This window comes from Pogoniulus pusillus, chromosome 2 (genome assembly GCF_015220805.1).
Source record: "Pogoniulus pusillus isolate bPogPus1 chromosome 2, bPogPus1.pri, whole genome shotgun sequence".
Lineage (NCBI taxonomy): Eukaryota > Metazoa > Chordata > Aves > Piciformes > Lybiidae > Pogoniulus > Pogoniulus pusillus.
The window spans coordinates 42600566-42616346 of record NC_087265.1 but is presented as its reverse complement, the minus strand read 5'-3'; the positions used below and the strand labels follow the sequence as shown (position 1 = coordinate 42616346).

Here is a 15781-nt window from a genome sequence, read left to right as displayed (position 1 = left end):
TGCTTTTTTGTATGAACCTAATTTTATCTTATGTGTGTGTACTATTGTTGTGAAGGCAGGGAATTAATTGGCTGAGGAAGGAGTTATAAGAATAGAATTATTTCTGATTTTCCTGAAAACCCTGCCCCAAAACCATATACAAAACTAGTTAGGGTTCACTTTGAATGAGAAAAATCTTCACAGGATGATCACTTTGAATGAGAAAAATCTTCACAGGATGCTATGGGCAATTTAGAGATTTAGGAAGTCAGAAAATGGAAATGGCTAAGCTACAAACACAGCTTTACCCCACTACCTCTAGCTCCACCTTAAAATAGGCTCCAAACAACTGTCTTTGCAAAGATGGATGCAACATCACTGCTATGCATATTGCTAGAAGGGGAAAGAGAGAGGTAGCTCCAGGGAGGCTGCTGGGAGTTCAGCTAGCTATTATCTCACCCAGAGTGACCCTGAGTTTTGTCCATGTGTTTTTCTTCTCCCCCTGTCTCTTCGGCCAGGCGAGCAGCAACAGAACAAAGGGACACGGTCTCAAATTATGCTGGGGGAAGTATAGGCTGGATGTTAGGAAGAAGTTCTTGCCAGAGAGAGTGATTGGCATTGGAATGGGCTGCCCAGGGAGGTGGTAGAGTCGCCATCCCTAGAGGTATTCAAGAAAAATCCTGGATGAGGCACTTAGTGCCATGGCCTAGTTGACTGGATAAGGCTGGGTGCTAGGTTGGCCTGGATGATCTTGGAGGTCTCTTCCAACTCGGCTGATTCTATGATTCTGTACCAGTCAGGCTGAGCAGAGAATTAAGGGAAACAGCTTTTTACTCATGGAGATGAGTTATGAAATAGGCGATGATCCCTTGCTCAATTCCTCTGTGGAAGCAGCCTCCTGAAACTGCATCCTATAGTCTGGATCCATGCGGCAAAAATCCAAGGCAGGTGGGAAAATCCACCCAACTCAGAGATATCACAAGACACCGCTTCCACAAGACAAAAGATTCATGGAAGCAACGCTGTGTTAACAGTGGCAGGGAAGAGCCAAACTGCTAGGGTCTTCCCTAGCCGGAACAGCACCCGGGAAGGCAGCTGCGGCATGGCAGCTGCGGCACGGTGCAGGGGCCACCGGCAGGTCTCTCTCAAATGGGCCCGAGGACTTGCTGGGCTCGTGGATCTGCACAGAACGGTGCAGGAGTGGGGGGACTGCCCAGAGGCAGGAATGGTGCAAAAACCCAAGAGCTGTGTAAAGGCAGGGGCCATCCATGAGCAGGGACAGTCCAAATGGGAACTCTCCAGATAGGCGTTCTCTCATGGCAGGAACTCTATCAAGCTGGGAACCCTGTCCTGTTGGGAGCTCTGTCAGGTGGGAATACCACACTTTTTTTTGCCCCTGCTCTATTTATGCCTTATATCCTGGACAAAACATTCACTTACCATTTATACTGGGCATGAAAAACCCAACCAACCACCAGCTGATTCCCAGTGGGTGCTTCCACACATGTCAGTACACATGTGGGAAAAGGTGCTTTTGCTGTTCCCACTTCAAGCCCACAGGTGGGGGGAAGCAGTTTTTTGCACCATCTTTTCCTGCCCATTCAAACCCCTACAGATGAGGGGGAGAAGGAAGGAATTTGGAGTGCTCTACAACAATCTATGTATCTATCCATCCATCTTCTTTACACAGTTGGAACTCACTAATTTTAGTTAACCTGTGCTAGCTATGCAACAATTTCACTTCTGTAACTTCAGAGTGTAAGTGTTTGAAGGTGGTGTACTCCTTTCAAAGAGGCCCACAGGCACACGTTTCACCAGGGGAATGAAGTCACCTGACAATCTCAGGAGTCTTCTGCACTAATCCTCCAAGTAGCATCGATTAGGGCAGCTAATAGATTGCACTATGGAGGAGTCCCCCAGACTGAGCAGTAATTCCAGTCTAGACTTCTGGCATCATCAGTTGCTAACGAAATCCTCCTACTTCACATTGGTAAAGAAACCTTAAAACCAGAAGTTGTAGCAAAAATCGAATCTACGTTGAAACACTTCCATATTTCCTCAGAAAAGTGCAAGTGAACAGGAAGACAATTCTGTAAAATTTCAATGTTTCACTACTGCACAAGGGAAAAGCTTCCCCCCCATCCCAACATGAACAGAAACATGTAGAAGGTGAAGAGCGTTGATTTTTGAGTAATGCTTTTTTGGTCATTAGATAAGGTTTCTACATATTTTTTTCCTCCAATTGTTTTCTGTCCTTCCAGAGGTAGAGGGACTGTCCCGAGATGCTTGCTACAAAACAGCCACCATACATGCAAAAGATCAGCTGCAGATTCAGAAAGCAGAAAACTACTCATAAGGTATGGAAGCATGAGAAGACCATGTGCTCTTGCATGAAAATGCAGGTGATTCAGAAAGCAAGTACTGAAGGCTCTGAAGAAAACACAGAGCACTGGAAAACGTCAGTGCCATCACACCATGCAGCAGATTAAAAACTTTAGAAGGGTAGGAGGGATTACCAGCTAGTTTGCTAACCAACTCTGAGTGGAGGTGCCTTTGTTTAATCTAGCTGGCTGCTAACCTCCTGTCAACAAGTAGTCCTTTCCCCAAACTGCCTGTTAGTACCCACTCAGAAGAGGAAGACTCTTCACAGCTGCTCCTGTCTAAATATCTAAGTTGTGTTCCATCTGTCCTGGAAGGCTAATAGGCCTATTAGGTGTCCTGGCTTGCCTCACCCCTCTGATGATGGAGGAAGCAAGGAGGGGGGAAGGAAAACAAAGGCTTGAGCCATTATGTCCCTTCCCAAAGTGATAAACAGGTACCCACAGGTGTTTAGGTACTTGTGAGTGTCTTGCCCAAATAAGGGTGAGCAAGCCCTGGTCTCACCTAATATGGTCAGCTCTGCAAATGCCATTTTGATTGGTGAACCTCCACGTCCAAAGGAGCCATTATACTCCAGCAAGTAATATAAATTGAGCTAAGCTGCAAGCAGTTGAGCTGCCTCTGCCTCACTGTTCTTGGACATGTTCTGCTCTGCCTTGTGCTTCACAGCAGCTTAATGCTGATGTTTTGGGCTTGAACTACCTGGAAACTTAAGAGCCTCAAGTTTCCCAGGAGAAGGCATGTAAGTGCCTCACGACTGGTGAGAAGTGCCACTGACATCCTGCTCTCTGCGCATCTGCAAGAGATGCTGCCTGCACCTCTGCAAATCTGTGCCAAGATCAGGTTGGATCCTCTGGCAGGATCAGGTCAGAGATCATTTGCCTCTTTCCCAGCATCCTGGGAAGATCTAGAAGCTTCTCAACGGCTGAGTAGTTCCAACATTGCCACAAAGGAGCCAGAGACCATCTTGAAGTTTCTGCTCCACTGCAGTGAGTAGAACAGACTTTCCCTAGGGCTGCAGGCTACCTGTTTGTAAGTCAGGCAAAGCCATTTTGTGACTAAACTTCTCCAGTTCTTCTGAGTCTCCTAAATGAATGACTTGCCCATAAGCATCCTTGTGAAGATCTTCCCCAACTGAATTAGAACCCAAGTTTAACTAATTTGTATATGGTTGTGGGTGGGGCTTTGGGGAAAGAAAATTGGCTACAGATTTTATAATCCCTGCCTTGATAATTGCCCCAACTAAATCACTATCTCCTGTCTACTAACAGTTCCAGGACTTGTAAAGCAGCATGCAGTAATCCATAGCTCCTGATAGCAGGGGTTGTTACACTGCTAGCATGATCCCTGCTGGGTATTTATGAACCCATCCAAACAAGAAGCACCAGGTAGAAATTATTCTTGTGAAGGGCTGTGACAGTTTGGGAGTTACCCACCCCTACCCCTTATGAAATCACCCAGACTAGATTCAGCTGGCTGGAAGTTAAGGAATGAAGCTTTATATTTACAGCTTAGCACAATATACAAGCAGGCATATTTCTGTATATAGCTGTAAATATTGTATATATAAGTTAAAGGTAAAATGGAAGCACAACAGCCCTCCCAGAAACCAGAGTTCCTAGGAGGAGCTCCCAACCACCCTTCCACCTTCTTTCACCCCACTTCTACCTTATCCTAGAGTTTGCCTTACGTGCAAGATGAGGTTGGAGGATTAGCAAGGGAGGTTAGAAAGCAAATTAGTTAGGTTACACAGGGAGGGGAAAAAAAGCACAGGCTCTGACTGTGACAGAGACCCACACACTGAACCACATTATTGTATCTATGTTTTGTGTTCTTGTTTTCATACATCTCAGCAAGCCTGTGAGTGAAGTAGGCATCACCACTGTTTAAGTTTCACAGCCTACAATCTAATTTTTCTTATTAAATTGCTCCAATTTGCCTCAAACTAGCACAAGGGCTTACTCAAGGGTTTGAAATAGAAAAATTGTGGTAAGATTGGTTATTTTCCCCTAGACCTCAATGCATTTTTCTACTAATTAAAAAAAAGACTAGAACTACCTTTTTTTCCCCCTTCACACATGCTGCTTTCCAAAGGAACAACCAGCAGTGTGCCCAGGTGGCCAAAAGAGCCAATGACATCTTGGCCTGTATCAGGAACACTGTGGCCAGTAGGACGAGGGAGGTTATTCTTCCCCCGTACTCAACACTGGTCAGGCCACACCTTGAGTCCTGTATCCAGCTCTGGGCCACTCAATTCAAGAGAGATGTTGAGGTGCTGCAACGTGTCCAGAGAAGGGCAACAACGCTGGTGAGAGGCCTGGAACACAGCCCTGTGAGGAGAGGCTGAGGGAGCTGGAATTGTTTAGCCTAGAGAAGAGGAGGCTCAGGGGTGACCTCATTGCTGTCTACAACTAACCTGAAGGGAGGCTGTACTCAGGTGGGAGGTGGCCTCTTCTCCCAGACAAGCAGCAACAGAACAAGGGGACACAGTCTCAAGTTGTGCCGGGGGAGGTCTATGCTGGATGTTAGGAGGAAGTTCTTCCCAGAGAAAGTGATTGGCATTGGAATGGGCTGCCCAGGGAGGTGGTGGAGGCACCGTCCCTGGAGGTCTTCAAGAAAAGCCTGGATGAGGCACTGAGTGCCATGGTCTAGTTGACAGGCTAGGACTGGGTGATAGGCTGGACTGGATGATCTTGGAGGTCTCTTCCAACCTGGCTAATTCTATGATTCTATGATAATTTTTCTCAGAACAGGCCCTGATAATTAGTGAATGAAAATGTTGAAACAGCTTTCATTAGTCCATGTAGTGTTTACATGTATGACCAGAGAGAACACTAGTATCAGGCTCAGCTATAACCAAAAAGAAAATATGCTTACACATGCACAATTAGCAACAGACAACTTTTACTTATGTTTCAGAAGTGGAGTTTTACCACTACTCAAAGAACAGCATTTTAAGAGGTATTTGTCTTTGTTAAAAGTCTTATGCAAGATTTCTAGTGTTTGGAAGATTCAGAAACACACATTCCACTTGTAAAAGTGCAGGGAGCACTTGCAGTGATAGATATTAACCAGATTGCCTCTGGTTTTTGTTAGCTTTGTGACTGTCATCTCTGACACAAAATGCAAGAAATTAATCCACTACTGAAAGCTGTAAACTAATTACACAATTTGTGATGCCCCAGATTTTTATGTTAGTGATTTCAACATAGCTTGTAGACTGTTCTGACTTTCTACACATTACTGGAATATTTGAAGATTTTCACCAAGGCCTGGTTTAAGACAGCCCTCATGTTCATGAGCCACCATTTAATTTCTTTCTTCAAACATTACTACTACAGTCTGGCAAGCACTCTAATTCATTTTTGGAAGATGACTGTGTTCAGCTTTTAATGATTCATCCTAATCCATAAAGGATTTAATTTAGAAAGATGCCCATCAGTCAAATGCCAAATGAGGTAGTATCTCAGAATGTTACTGAAGTGTCATTTTTAGGTTTCAGCTGTAACCAAATAAATCTGTTCTCCAGGGGAATGAACACTGACTTCAGATATATAGTTTCTACCTATGTATCAGAACCACTATATTCTGCTTGGTTTTCTTTTTTTTTTTTTTCTTTTTTTTTTTAAATTTAGATGAAATTTGATGATAAAACAAACCTGCACAAATTGGAAAGCAAGGTCAAAAGTGCTGCAGTTTTCATTCACCCAGGAAGCTGCTTTAAATTAACGGAACAGAAAGGTGTTATATTTAAAATGAAAACCTGCATTTTGATCAAAGAGTAAATTTCAATTTTTATTATATGACTGGGATCAGAACACAAAGGCTGATATGGCATCTACTAGCCCATGCTCTTAGTTCAGCAACAGCATACGACTCTTAAAAGTGTTCTTCAACATTAAAATATGGAAGCAGCCATCTAGTTTCACATCACACACATGTGTTTCTATTAAACATGCTGTAGTGTGAACAACAACATCAACAAGACACATATACACACTTTGAAACTCACCTCATTTGAAGAGAAGGTTAAAGTGTGTGAACGACCTGATAGATTTGGTTCTGTCACTAACCCTGATAGTTCACAACTTGGCCTGCTATGGTATGTATCATCTATGACAATTCTACTCTGCAAACAAGTGGAAATAATGTTTTATTAACTCACTCTCTGGAAAACCAATTCATAAGGTGACACTCTAGTAATCTTGATTATTTTTTAACAAATAAAGAGAAATACTATAACTACAGAACACTTAAGAATTGTATTTACTACATCAAGCATCCAACCTGTTTTTGTCAAACTTCTGAATTCAAAAACACAGTAAGAAGCAACATCCTCAATAAGAGCATCCTGTGTGGAAAATGAGTCATAACCTGAAATGGTGTTCAAGTACACCAGGAAATACAGGCAGTTAGTTTTTCAGCAGGCAGCACGCTTGGAGAGAAGCAATTTAAGATACATATGGTGAAATTATTCATGCCAAATTTGTATTCAACTGAAACCTACACAACCACTACAAATGTACTTCAGAAGGTGCTGTTGTTTTGGTGAGAAAAAAGTCAGTCCTAATTGTTTATGGTCATTAAGATTCCCATGGCACAGAATTTTCCCCATAACTTACAAAGTTTCTGCAAGTGACACCTAGGTTTATACTTCATAACTGCCCATTATCAAACCACTGCAGCTGACAGTAAAACACATAGGCTGTCTTTCCTGACATACACTGATAATTGAAACAGTAAGAAGCTTTGGGCAGCTTGCAGATCAGGGTTTACATTAGCTCAGGATCAGAGAACACAGAGCTTGCCTAAGGACAAGCTTTCACAAAACTTTAAATTTTTATTTTAGATAGTATATTGTTTTGCTGTTCATTTCAACAGCTTTGATGAGGGCGGTGAAACACTGGAACAGGAGGTAGATGCCCCCATTCCTGGAAGAATTCCATGTCAGGTTGGACAAGGCTCCTAGTAACATGATCTAAAGTTGTCCCTGCTCATTGCACAGGAGTTGGACTACATGACCTTTAAAGACCCTTTCTAATCCAAACTACTCAATGATTCTATGATTCAGTCCTGAGGTGGCTGCATTTGAAGCACAGAATAATGTAATCGGGGGTTGGACTCGATGATCGCCCTGGGACCCTTCCAACCCCTAACATCCTGTGATCCTGTAATCTGAAAATTAACTTGATGTGAAAAGTACCACATAGAAGCAAAACACCTGTATAATAAACAGACTGCATCAAACTACGGAAAAATCTCAACAGTTCAAGTGTAAACACACTGTAATAGTGTAAAAACACTATAATAAAGCTGAACAGCTTTGAAGTTACTCAGATACCTTAAAAAACCCACCAAACTTCAATGGTTTAAACACATCTACTGTAATTTCAGTTTGATAGCCTGAATAAATGATTCCAAAATAGTTAATTCTTTTGAAATAAAAAAAATGACAAACATAAAGTACTAATTTTTTTTTATGTAACAAAGTAAAATTGAGGTTAGAAATATGACTAATGTTAGAGCTATAATACTGAAAGAATGTAAAATCTTCACAGCATTTACTGTCTACCTTTGGCTATCACACTCAGTCTGTGTTTAAAGAAAGTTTCTGGATCTGTATGCCTGCCTCAGTACCTAGAAGCAGCAGGATCTAGGTTCAGACTTACTGAGCAGCAAGTACTCGTGCCATCTCAGGCAGGTTATCTGAGCAGCCTGTGACTCAAGCTGACGACTACGCAAAAGCCCAGATGCTACACCTGAAAGCTTCACAGTAGGCTTGGTAAGACATCCTTCTAAAGAATACAAATGTATGTATTTCCCCTAATATTTAGTAAGTTGATTACTTCCATTTGCAACTCAGATCCTAACCTCTACACCATTTTCCTCTACTGAGAGAAAAAGAATTCTGCCCAAAGCATGCCTCCTACTTTTGATTTTCTAAGATTTATTTCTCAGCACTACTTTTTGTTGCCTACAAACAGTAAGAAATTATCATTATTTTCTATTTTTCTCCAAGTCTCTAATCGATGAACTATGTAAGGATATGACCTCCCTATACACCTCAACAACTGAGATCCTAAATTAAGAATGAAGCCTATGTTGAAGAGAGTTTTCTTTGTCAACTTATAACCCCTAGGAGAGAACCATGTTTTTGCAGTTGTTTTCATTGAGCGCTTAGAGATCTGTGTTCTGATTTCAGTTTAACCTGAACTCCAAATTCTCTAGAGCATTCTGGTTTTGTAGATACTTTGCACTCTTTCATCCTAAGTTACTGATACACATTTTCAGTCTCAAAAAGAGAACAAAACAAACAAAAAAAAACACAGCAAGAAAAAAAAACCACAATTAAAAAAACCCATAAATCATAACTTGAGTTGTTTCTGCTACATTTTCATGGGGTGTGGTACTGCACATGAATGAAAAATGGGGTAGTACTTACCATGTAATTAGCTTATTAACTACATTATATCTTAAGGACTTCTTCAGCCTTCTAGATGTAAAAAATATTACCAGAAACAACAGAACATTTTGTGCAATCTATAAAAATCTCTTTAGAAGTATTTATTTTAGCTACCTCCTCCTTGAGAAGCAGAGCAATCAAGAACAATTTACAAAGAAGACTGTACCAAAACCAAAGTTCAATGAGACTAGGAAAAAAACCCAAAACAAAATATGAAGAATACAGCCAAACCCAAAGCATCTCAGAAGCAGTTGCAATGTTTCCTCCTCCTTCTACTCCTAGTTCATTTAAAGAAGTAGCTATTTCCTTTTAGCAACTTAAAGCCAGTTGCACAGATGTTTGATTCTTGTAGAGCACATAATTTGGATAGAAAAGATTTTACAGGCATGCTTCTTCTTAAGATATAAGAGAGTAAGGTATAAGTAGTTTACATTATGGTGTATTTTCTTGCAGTGAAAATGAACCAGCACATCCTAGTTTAGAAGCTAAATAATGGTCTAAAAAAATAATGAATATGAACAGTGAGTATGTGTTTGCATTTTGTCAGAGAATGAGACTAAATCAAGGGACAGATTATATGAAGTGATTAATTTAAGAACTGTGCAATTCAGAAATCTCTTAAGGCTTAACAGTCTGGAGAGAGAATTCAGGATTTTACTTCTCCTGCTTCTAGTTTTCACAAGCCACAGGAAGTTGATTCTTTCCTTTCCCAAATTATAAGTGTAAGATTAATTTCAGTATCATTTTAAGAAAACAAAATCCTTATGGGTGCAGTTATTTTAAGAGGCAATTTTTGCAGAAACAGAAACCAGCTAGAACATAATTACAGGCTTTATAGCATCAACATTAAAACAAATATAGAAATTATACACAATGTGAAAGATTCAGTAGAACAGCTAGTGATTTTCACAAAATTCTCATTTTAGGGTTTCTACTTTTACCTGTTTTGTAAAGAATGCTTTCACCTTATTATATGGGATACTACAAGTGTGAAAGAAATGAACCTCCTGAGGTTCAACGAGACCAAGCGCAGGGTCCTGCATCTGGGTCAGGGCAATCCCAAGCACAAATCCAGGCTGGGCAGTAAGTGGACGGAGAGCAGCCCTGAGGAGAGGGAACTGGGGGTATTGGTGGAAGAGAAGCTCAAAATGAGCCAGCAGTGTGCACTTGCAGCCAGGAGGGCCAAATAGATCCTGGGCTCCATAAGGAGAAGTGTGGCCAGCAGGTTGAGGGAGATGATTCTCCCCCTCTACTCCGCTCTGCTGAGACCCCACCTGGAGAACTGCATCCAGTTCTGGAGCCCCTATTACAAGAGGGATGTGGAGATGCTGGAAAGTGTCCAGAGAAGGGCCATGAGGATGATCAGAGGGCTGCAGCACCTCTGCTATGAGGACAGACTGAAGGAGTTGGGGCAGTTCAGTCTGCAGAAGAGGAGGCTCCGAAGTGACCTTCTTGTGGCCTTCCAGTATCTGAAGGGGGTCTACAAAAATGCTGGGGAGGGACTTTTTAGGGTCTCAGGTAGTGACAGGACTAGGGGGAATGGAGCAAAGCTGGAGGTGGGGAGATTCAGAGTGGATGTGAGGAGGAAGTTGTTGAGCATGGGAGTGGTAAGAGCCTGGAATGAGTTGCCCAGGGAGTTGGTTGAGGCCAGGCTGGATGAGGCTCTGGCCAGCCTGATCTAGGGTAGGGTGTCCTTGCCTGTGGCAGGGGGGTTGGAACTGGATGATCTTTGTGCTCCCTCCCAACCCTGACTGATTCTATGATTCTATTCTATAAGTAAGTGTTGTGGAGTTAAAGTGAACAAAAAGGAGCATTCTTTTCTTAAATCCTGGGAAGATGATTTTATCCCTGCTGTTATTTAGTTTTAGTAACAAGACTCACTGCTGAGTAGTCAAATGAATTTCTTTCTCAGTTTTACTCTCTCCTCATAGAGTTTTACCAGCCAAAGCCATATTACTGTAGTGCAAACCTAACAATCTACAAAGATTCATTATTCCAAACAGTAGCTATTGTCATTTTATAAAAGACCCCAAATGCTGCAAAGTGCAAACAACCTGACTGTATGATTTTAGGATTGACTACTGCATGAGAAACTGCTCTTTAGCTCGGTTGGCTTTCTACCATTTTACAAAAGCTGGATTATAGCTAGCTGTAGACTTCTATATTCTTCCAGCTACTGGTTTGCAACTGGCACAAAGCAAAAGAGCAGCAAACCACAACTACATACTAGAGCATGAAAGGAAAATAAAAAATGAAACAGTAGACAGAAATCAGCTGGAAGGTTAATCAACTTGGATGAAGTATGTAACAATGAGAAGAAAGAAAAATATTTCAGGGCAACGTGGAAATGAAGAGAGCAACCAATCTGCCAAGACCTGTACCTTCTTGACTGTCAAAAAGCCTACCTATATAAACACATTAGGGAGTACTCACGCACAGTATGAGTGCCTATAGGAGAAATGCATCCTTGGGACTTCCACTATGCTCAGAAAAAATACTTGAGTCAGACAGAAAAGAGGAATGAAGAGAGGATAAATGAGTTCCTCTGAACTAATGGCTTTGAAAGATAAACCACTGAACATTTGTCTACACAAAAACCATCTCTTGCTAGCTTTGCCACGGCCTATTAAGACGTCAAATGCGCACTCTTGCTTAATCAAAAATTGTACCAAAGTGCATGCACAGCTCCTTCAACATGGATGCTGCAGTCTCAAGATCCTCAAATTATTTATAGAAACATCTTTTGGCCCCTGTAAGCTTCAACAGAAGCAAACAAAGCAGGGGCGGTAAATACACAAGACTGACACACACTGAATGATATTCTCTAAAATGTTATTCTACTTTAGAGATTAAAAAGCTCCTACTCTTCTTAAAGTTACTGTGTGACACTAAGGTACTGTATGGTTCTAAACCCACTTTCTCTATTTTTCACAAAGTCTGCATGCAGACAGCTTACTCCTGTCACTGGGACTCTGAATTCAAACTAAGAAAAGACAACTAAAAAATCCAAACCAACAAACGAATTATAACAGCATTTAGAGCAGTCAACATCAGGAAACATGTAAAGCTAACTTGCTGTTATCTGCCTTCTATGCAAAGTATCAGTGACTTCATGAGCTGGAAGTCAGCAGGTTTCTCTTCTAGATTTGTAACTAAAAACACAGACAAAAATGAAAAAGTGAAGGGGTATTTTAGACAACCAAAGTGGAGGAAAACCTGTGAAACTCAAGAGTAATCCCATCCAAAGAAACGTGAAGGTGTACTGATAAGACTGTTAACAACAGCCTTAAATTGAAATAGGTTTTAACAAAATATTTAGACAGCACATAAATTGAACTTGTTAGTTTCAGCAGGCATTTTTTTTCATAGTTTAAGCTGTGAAGATGGTAACATTATGGTTCTAGACTGAACTGTGTGGCCTCAGTCTCAAGATTTGGTTAAAAAGCTTTAAATTATCAGGTACTCAGAAGCAGTTTCCTAGGAGAGAGTGTTCTACAGATTCTATGTGTCTCTTGTCTTTAAATACTAAATTAATTAATGACAACCAGTATGTTATCTTCATCCATCTGTCTGATACTCCAGCCTTAAATACCAGGATATAAAGAACTGGTCGTCTGCTTGGGAAGCTGACCTCTGTTTATGTTCTTTCTCCAAGTGTTAGACTGCAGACACAGAAACAGATTTGGCTTTTAAATTATACTATCCTAAAGCTAGCATTACAAACCTTAGATGCTATTTCAGCCTGAATAGCTATAACTGATGCTTCATCTGAACAGGAGGGAAGAATAGGAACACTCACACAGCTCCTGCTTGTGAGGGCTGTAAGGTCTCAAACTTTTGAAGCAGCATTTGTAAGAGGTGATATGGTAAAGGACTAAGTCACCAAGCTTTTACATACTGAGCACTGATGTTTTTACTTTAACACATGCAACATGAGTTAGCCCAAATTAGTCATCCTTACCTTATTTCTGCTCTTCTCCTGGCCACGTTCACAACTGTCCTGCCCACTCTGAGTAACATGCAGGCTGCTGCTAGAAATCTGAGGCTCTTTGTGGCTGTCTCCAAACCAAGAGAAAGGCATGCAAGTAGGAACAGGGGAATCTGAATCTGATGCAGATAGATTGTTGCCAGAGTCATCCAACAGCTCTCTGGAACCTCTGAAAGAAGTAAAAGTTGCACTGCAACAACAGCAGCAAAAAACCTCACCCTGCCTTCCAAACACACTACACCTGCAGAAAACAAACATTACTCATTTTTCACATCACAGCTGGTTTTTAAAATGAAAACTGACACTTGTCTTTAAATATCACTGCAAAATAATCTGTTACTGAACAACACACACACCAAAGAGCCTATGTGGTATTTCGCACAATGACTTTACCATTTCAAACGCCTTGCTAACTTACCCAACATTCATCTTCCTAATCAGAATATCATTTTTATATTGAAGATAAAACATGTTAATCTTATGAGTGACTTAATAAAAAAGTAACTCTGCTTTACAGTTGCCTCAATACTATTCCATGTATTTTTCTTATTTCATGAGATTAGAAGCTAATGTCCACACCATTATAGGAATCTTCACAGAATCTTGCCACTTTAATGCACTTTAAGGTCAAACAATAATGATAGTTTTAAAGAAATGCTTAGGTTAAGAACTTTAGAAATGCTGCATATATGTCTTAAACAACAACAAAAAAACCCACAAATAACTACCTGCTATCCAGAGAACCTCTTAGATTTTCTTTTTCTTGTTTCTTGCCCTTGCCCCCAGATTTCCGTAATCCACTGAAGTGAAAAAAACCACAATTTTCATAAAGCATTTACATGTACACAGTGAAATGCTTTTTTTTTTAATCATCAAGCTATTTTTTTACATCAATTTCAACAGTAACAGAAAGTCATATTTATGTCATTTCAAAAAGCATGATTTTACAGACTATGCATACTATTTAAAAACTACTATAATTCATGTTTTATTGAAGAACCTCGATGTGCGGTCCTTCAAAAACCACATTTAATCAAAATAACCACAGAAAATGCCCAAAACCCCGAAACCTTAACATACAGTGGAGACAGCCAAGAGGAAGGACACATTTTTGCTGCTACATAAATGCTTGTATGTAATGCAGAGTAACTTGAACCAAGTCACTAACAACATTCTGTGTGTGTGAAATAAGTTACCTTACATATTGTGATTTATTTGTTGCAGCACCAGCCTGAGTCTCCCATGTGAGCTGGCTTCAATAAGCTTTTCTCTCAAATCTCCAGAGTTAAATTACAAGACTGCTGTGCTAGTTTGAAGCTAGCTAGAATGTTTTGGTGAGAAGAACTAGATTATAGGCTGTGAAAGGAAAACAATGGTGATGTCTACCCAAACCATCACAACTGCATTTCCAGAAAATAACGCAGCTTGTATTTTTGTTCTACCCTGTTTGCAACTTCATCTTCTAAATGAAATTCAGAAATCCACTCATCAGTGCTGCTCACCTCCACGAATGGTTCAGTAAGCAGCTGATATAGCCAAACCCTATGTAATGACACTTCTACTGTAGAGGGAATTAAAGCAAGACGAGTACCTATTATAGAGTAGCGCCAACAGGACTTAACATTAGAGTCTAGGCACAAAACAGTATTTTGGCATAGAACTTATGCATGAATCTGCAATTTAATTCATACAGAAATTGTATATTCAGATGAAACCTGAAGAATCCCAAGATATTCCTTGAGGAGGGGAAAGTACAGCTAAATAAAAATCAAAATGTAGGAATATGAATGTAACATAAATTCAAGACGAACAAGATTCTGCCCAGAGGTGTTGCTATGAAGTGGCACTAGTAGATTTCCTCAACATTTTTTTTCTGGTTTAAATAACATGATATTCTCCAGTATTGACACTGATACCAATCTTGATCTAAATGAATACAAATAAAATCTTACCCAAAATCTGGAAATCTCCTTTTGGACTTCCCTGATGATGTTCCTTCATTTGTTTCTACTGTCCTGTCTTCACTTTTCTTTTCTTCTGCTTTTCATAGAGGGGTAAAAAAGAAACATGCTGTTCTAAAAATACTTGCAAGTTACAATCATTATCCTAAACTTCAAGTAACAGTGTTAAAATCCACATTTACACAGGCTAAAAATACTACAGCCATACCAACATAACATATTCTTCATCGCAACTTCCCACCATTCAGGCTATGCTGTGCCTCTGAGAAATAGCAACACAACAGCTGCTTATGACTGACCAAAAATACTGCTTCTAGTAAACAGTAGTTCTACACTATGTAAAATAATCCAAACAACAAAACACAAAAAAAACCCAACTCATCATATTATTTTGTTGCAATGAATTACAAACAAAAGCATAAAAATAGGTTTAGAAGAAATCTCTTTTGCAAAATGTCAACTTCAAAACACACCAACTAGAAGACCAGTATAATATGCATGAAAGAAAATCACTTTTAAAGCAACAGCTGTGTAAGCTAAGCATTTAATAGCTTGCTTTGCATTTTTTCTGGTCAGTAGCTAGTCCATTCCAGCTACTTGGAACACAGGTTACATATGCAAGCTGCTAGCTAAAGAAACTACCTATCGCATGTGGTAGCCAGTACCTGGAGAGCAGACCCATCCTAACAAGATGAGTTTCTTGGAAACAGTATACAGACTGTGACTGTTCCAAAGAATTGGGACTTTGAAGCACTATCAGGACTAGTATTTTTAAACTGGGATACAACCTGCCAGGATCTATTTTTGTACCAGTGGGAGCATGTTCAATTCCAACTAAATTAGAAGTGAAATTAAAGGATGAAACTTAAGTGTCACTCTACCTCATACCAATGGATTGTGACAGACTACTGCAAGTCCTGAACATACTTCCAATTAAATTCTTAGGCTACTAAGGTAAGTTTTAAAAAATAATGGAAGTATGTTTCATATTGCAAATCAGGTGATTCATAA

At 40.3% G+C, this 15781-nt stretch overlaps 1 protein-coding gene across 7 annotated transcripts in view; it reads right to left on the bottom strand.

Annotated features, from left to right (window-relative positions):
* LOC135185647 (neurabin-1-like) overlaps positions 1-15781 on the bottom strand; it is a 48291-nt gene that overhangs the window by 5763 nt on the left and 26747 nt on the right. For 4 of the 7 annotated variants that reach the window (XM_064162570.1, XM_064162563.1, XM_064162589.1 and 1 more), the window contains exons 14-17: positions 14762-14849; positions 13538-13609; positions 12783-12978; positions 6371-6487 (exon numbers count right to left, since the gene is read on the bottom strand). In XM_064162570.1, coding sequence (XP_064018640.1) covers positions 6371-6487; positions 12783-12978; positions 13538-13609; positions 14762-14849 — 473 coding nt within the window. The remainder of the gene's footprint in view (positions 1-6370; positions 6488-12782; positions 12979-13537; positions 13610-14761; positions 14850-15781) is intronic. The other 3 variants (XM_064162579.1, XM_064162600.1, XM_064162606.1) reach the window with 3 other exon arrangements.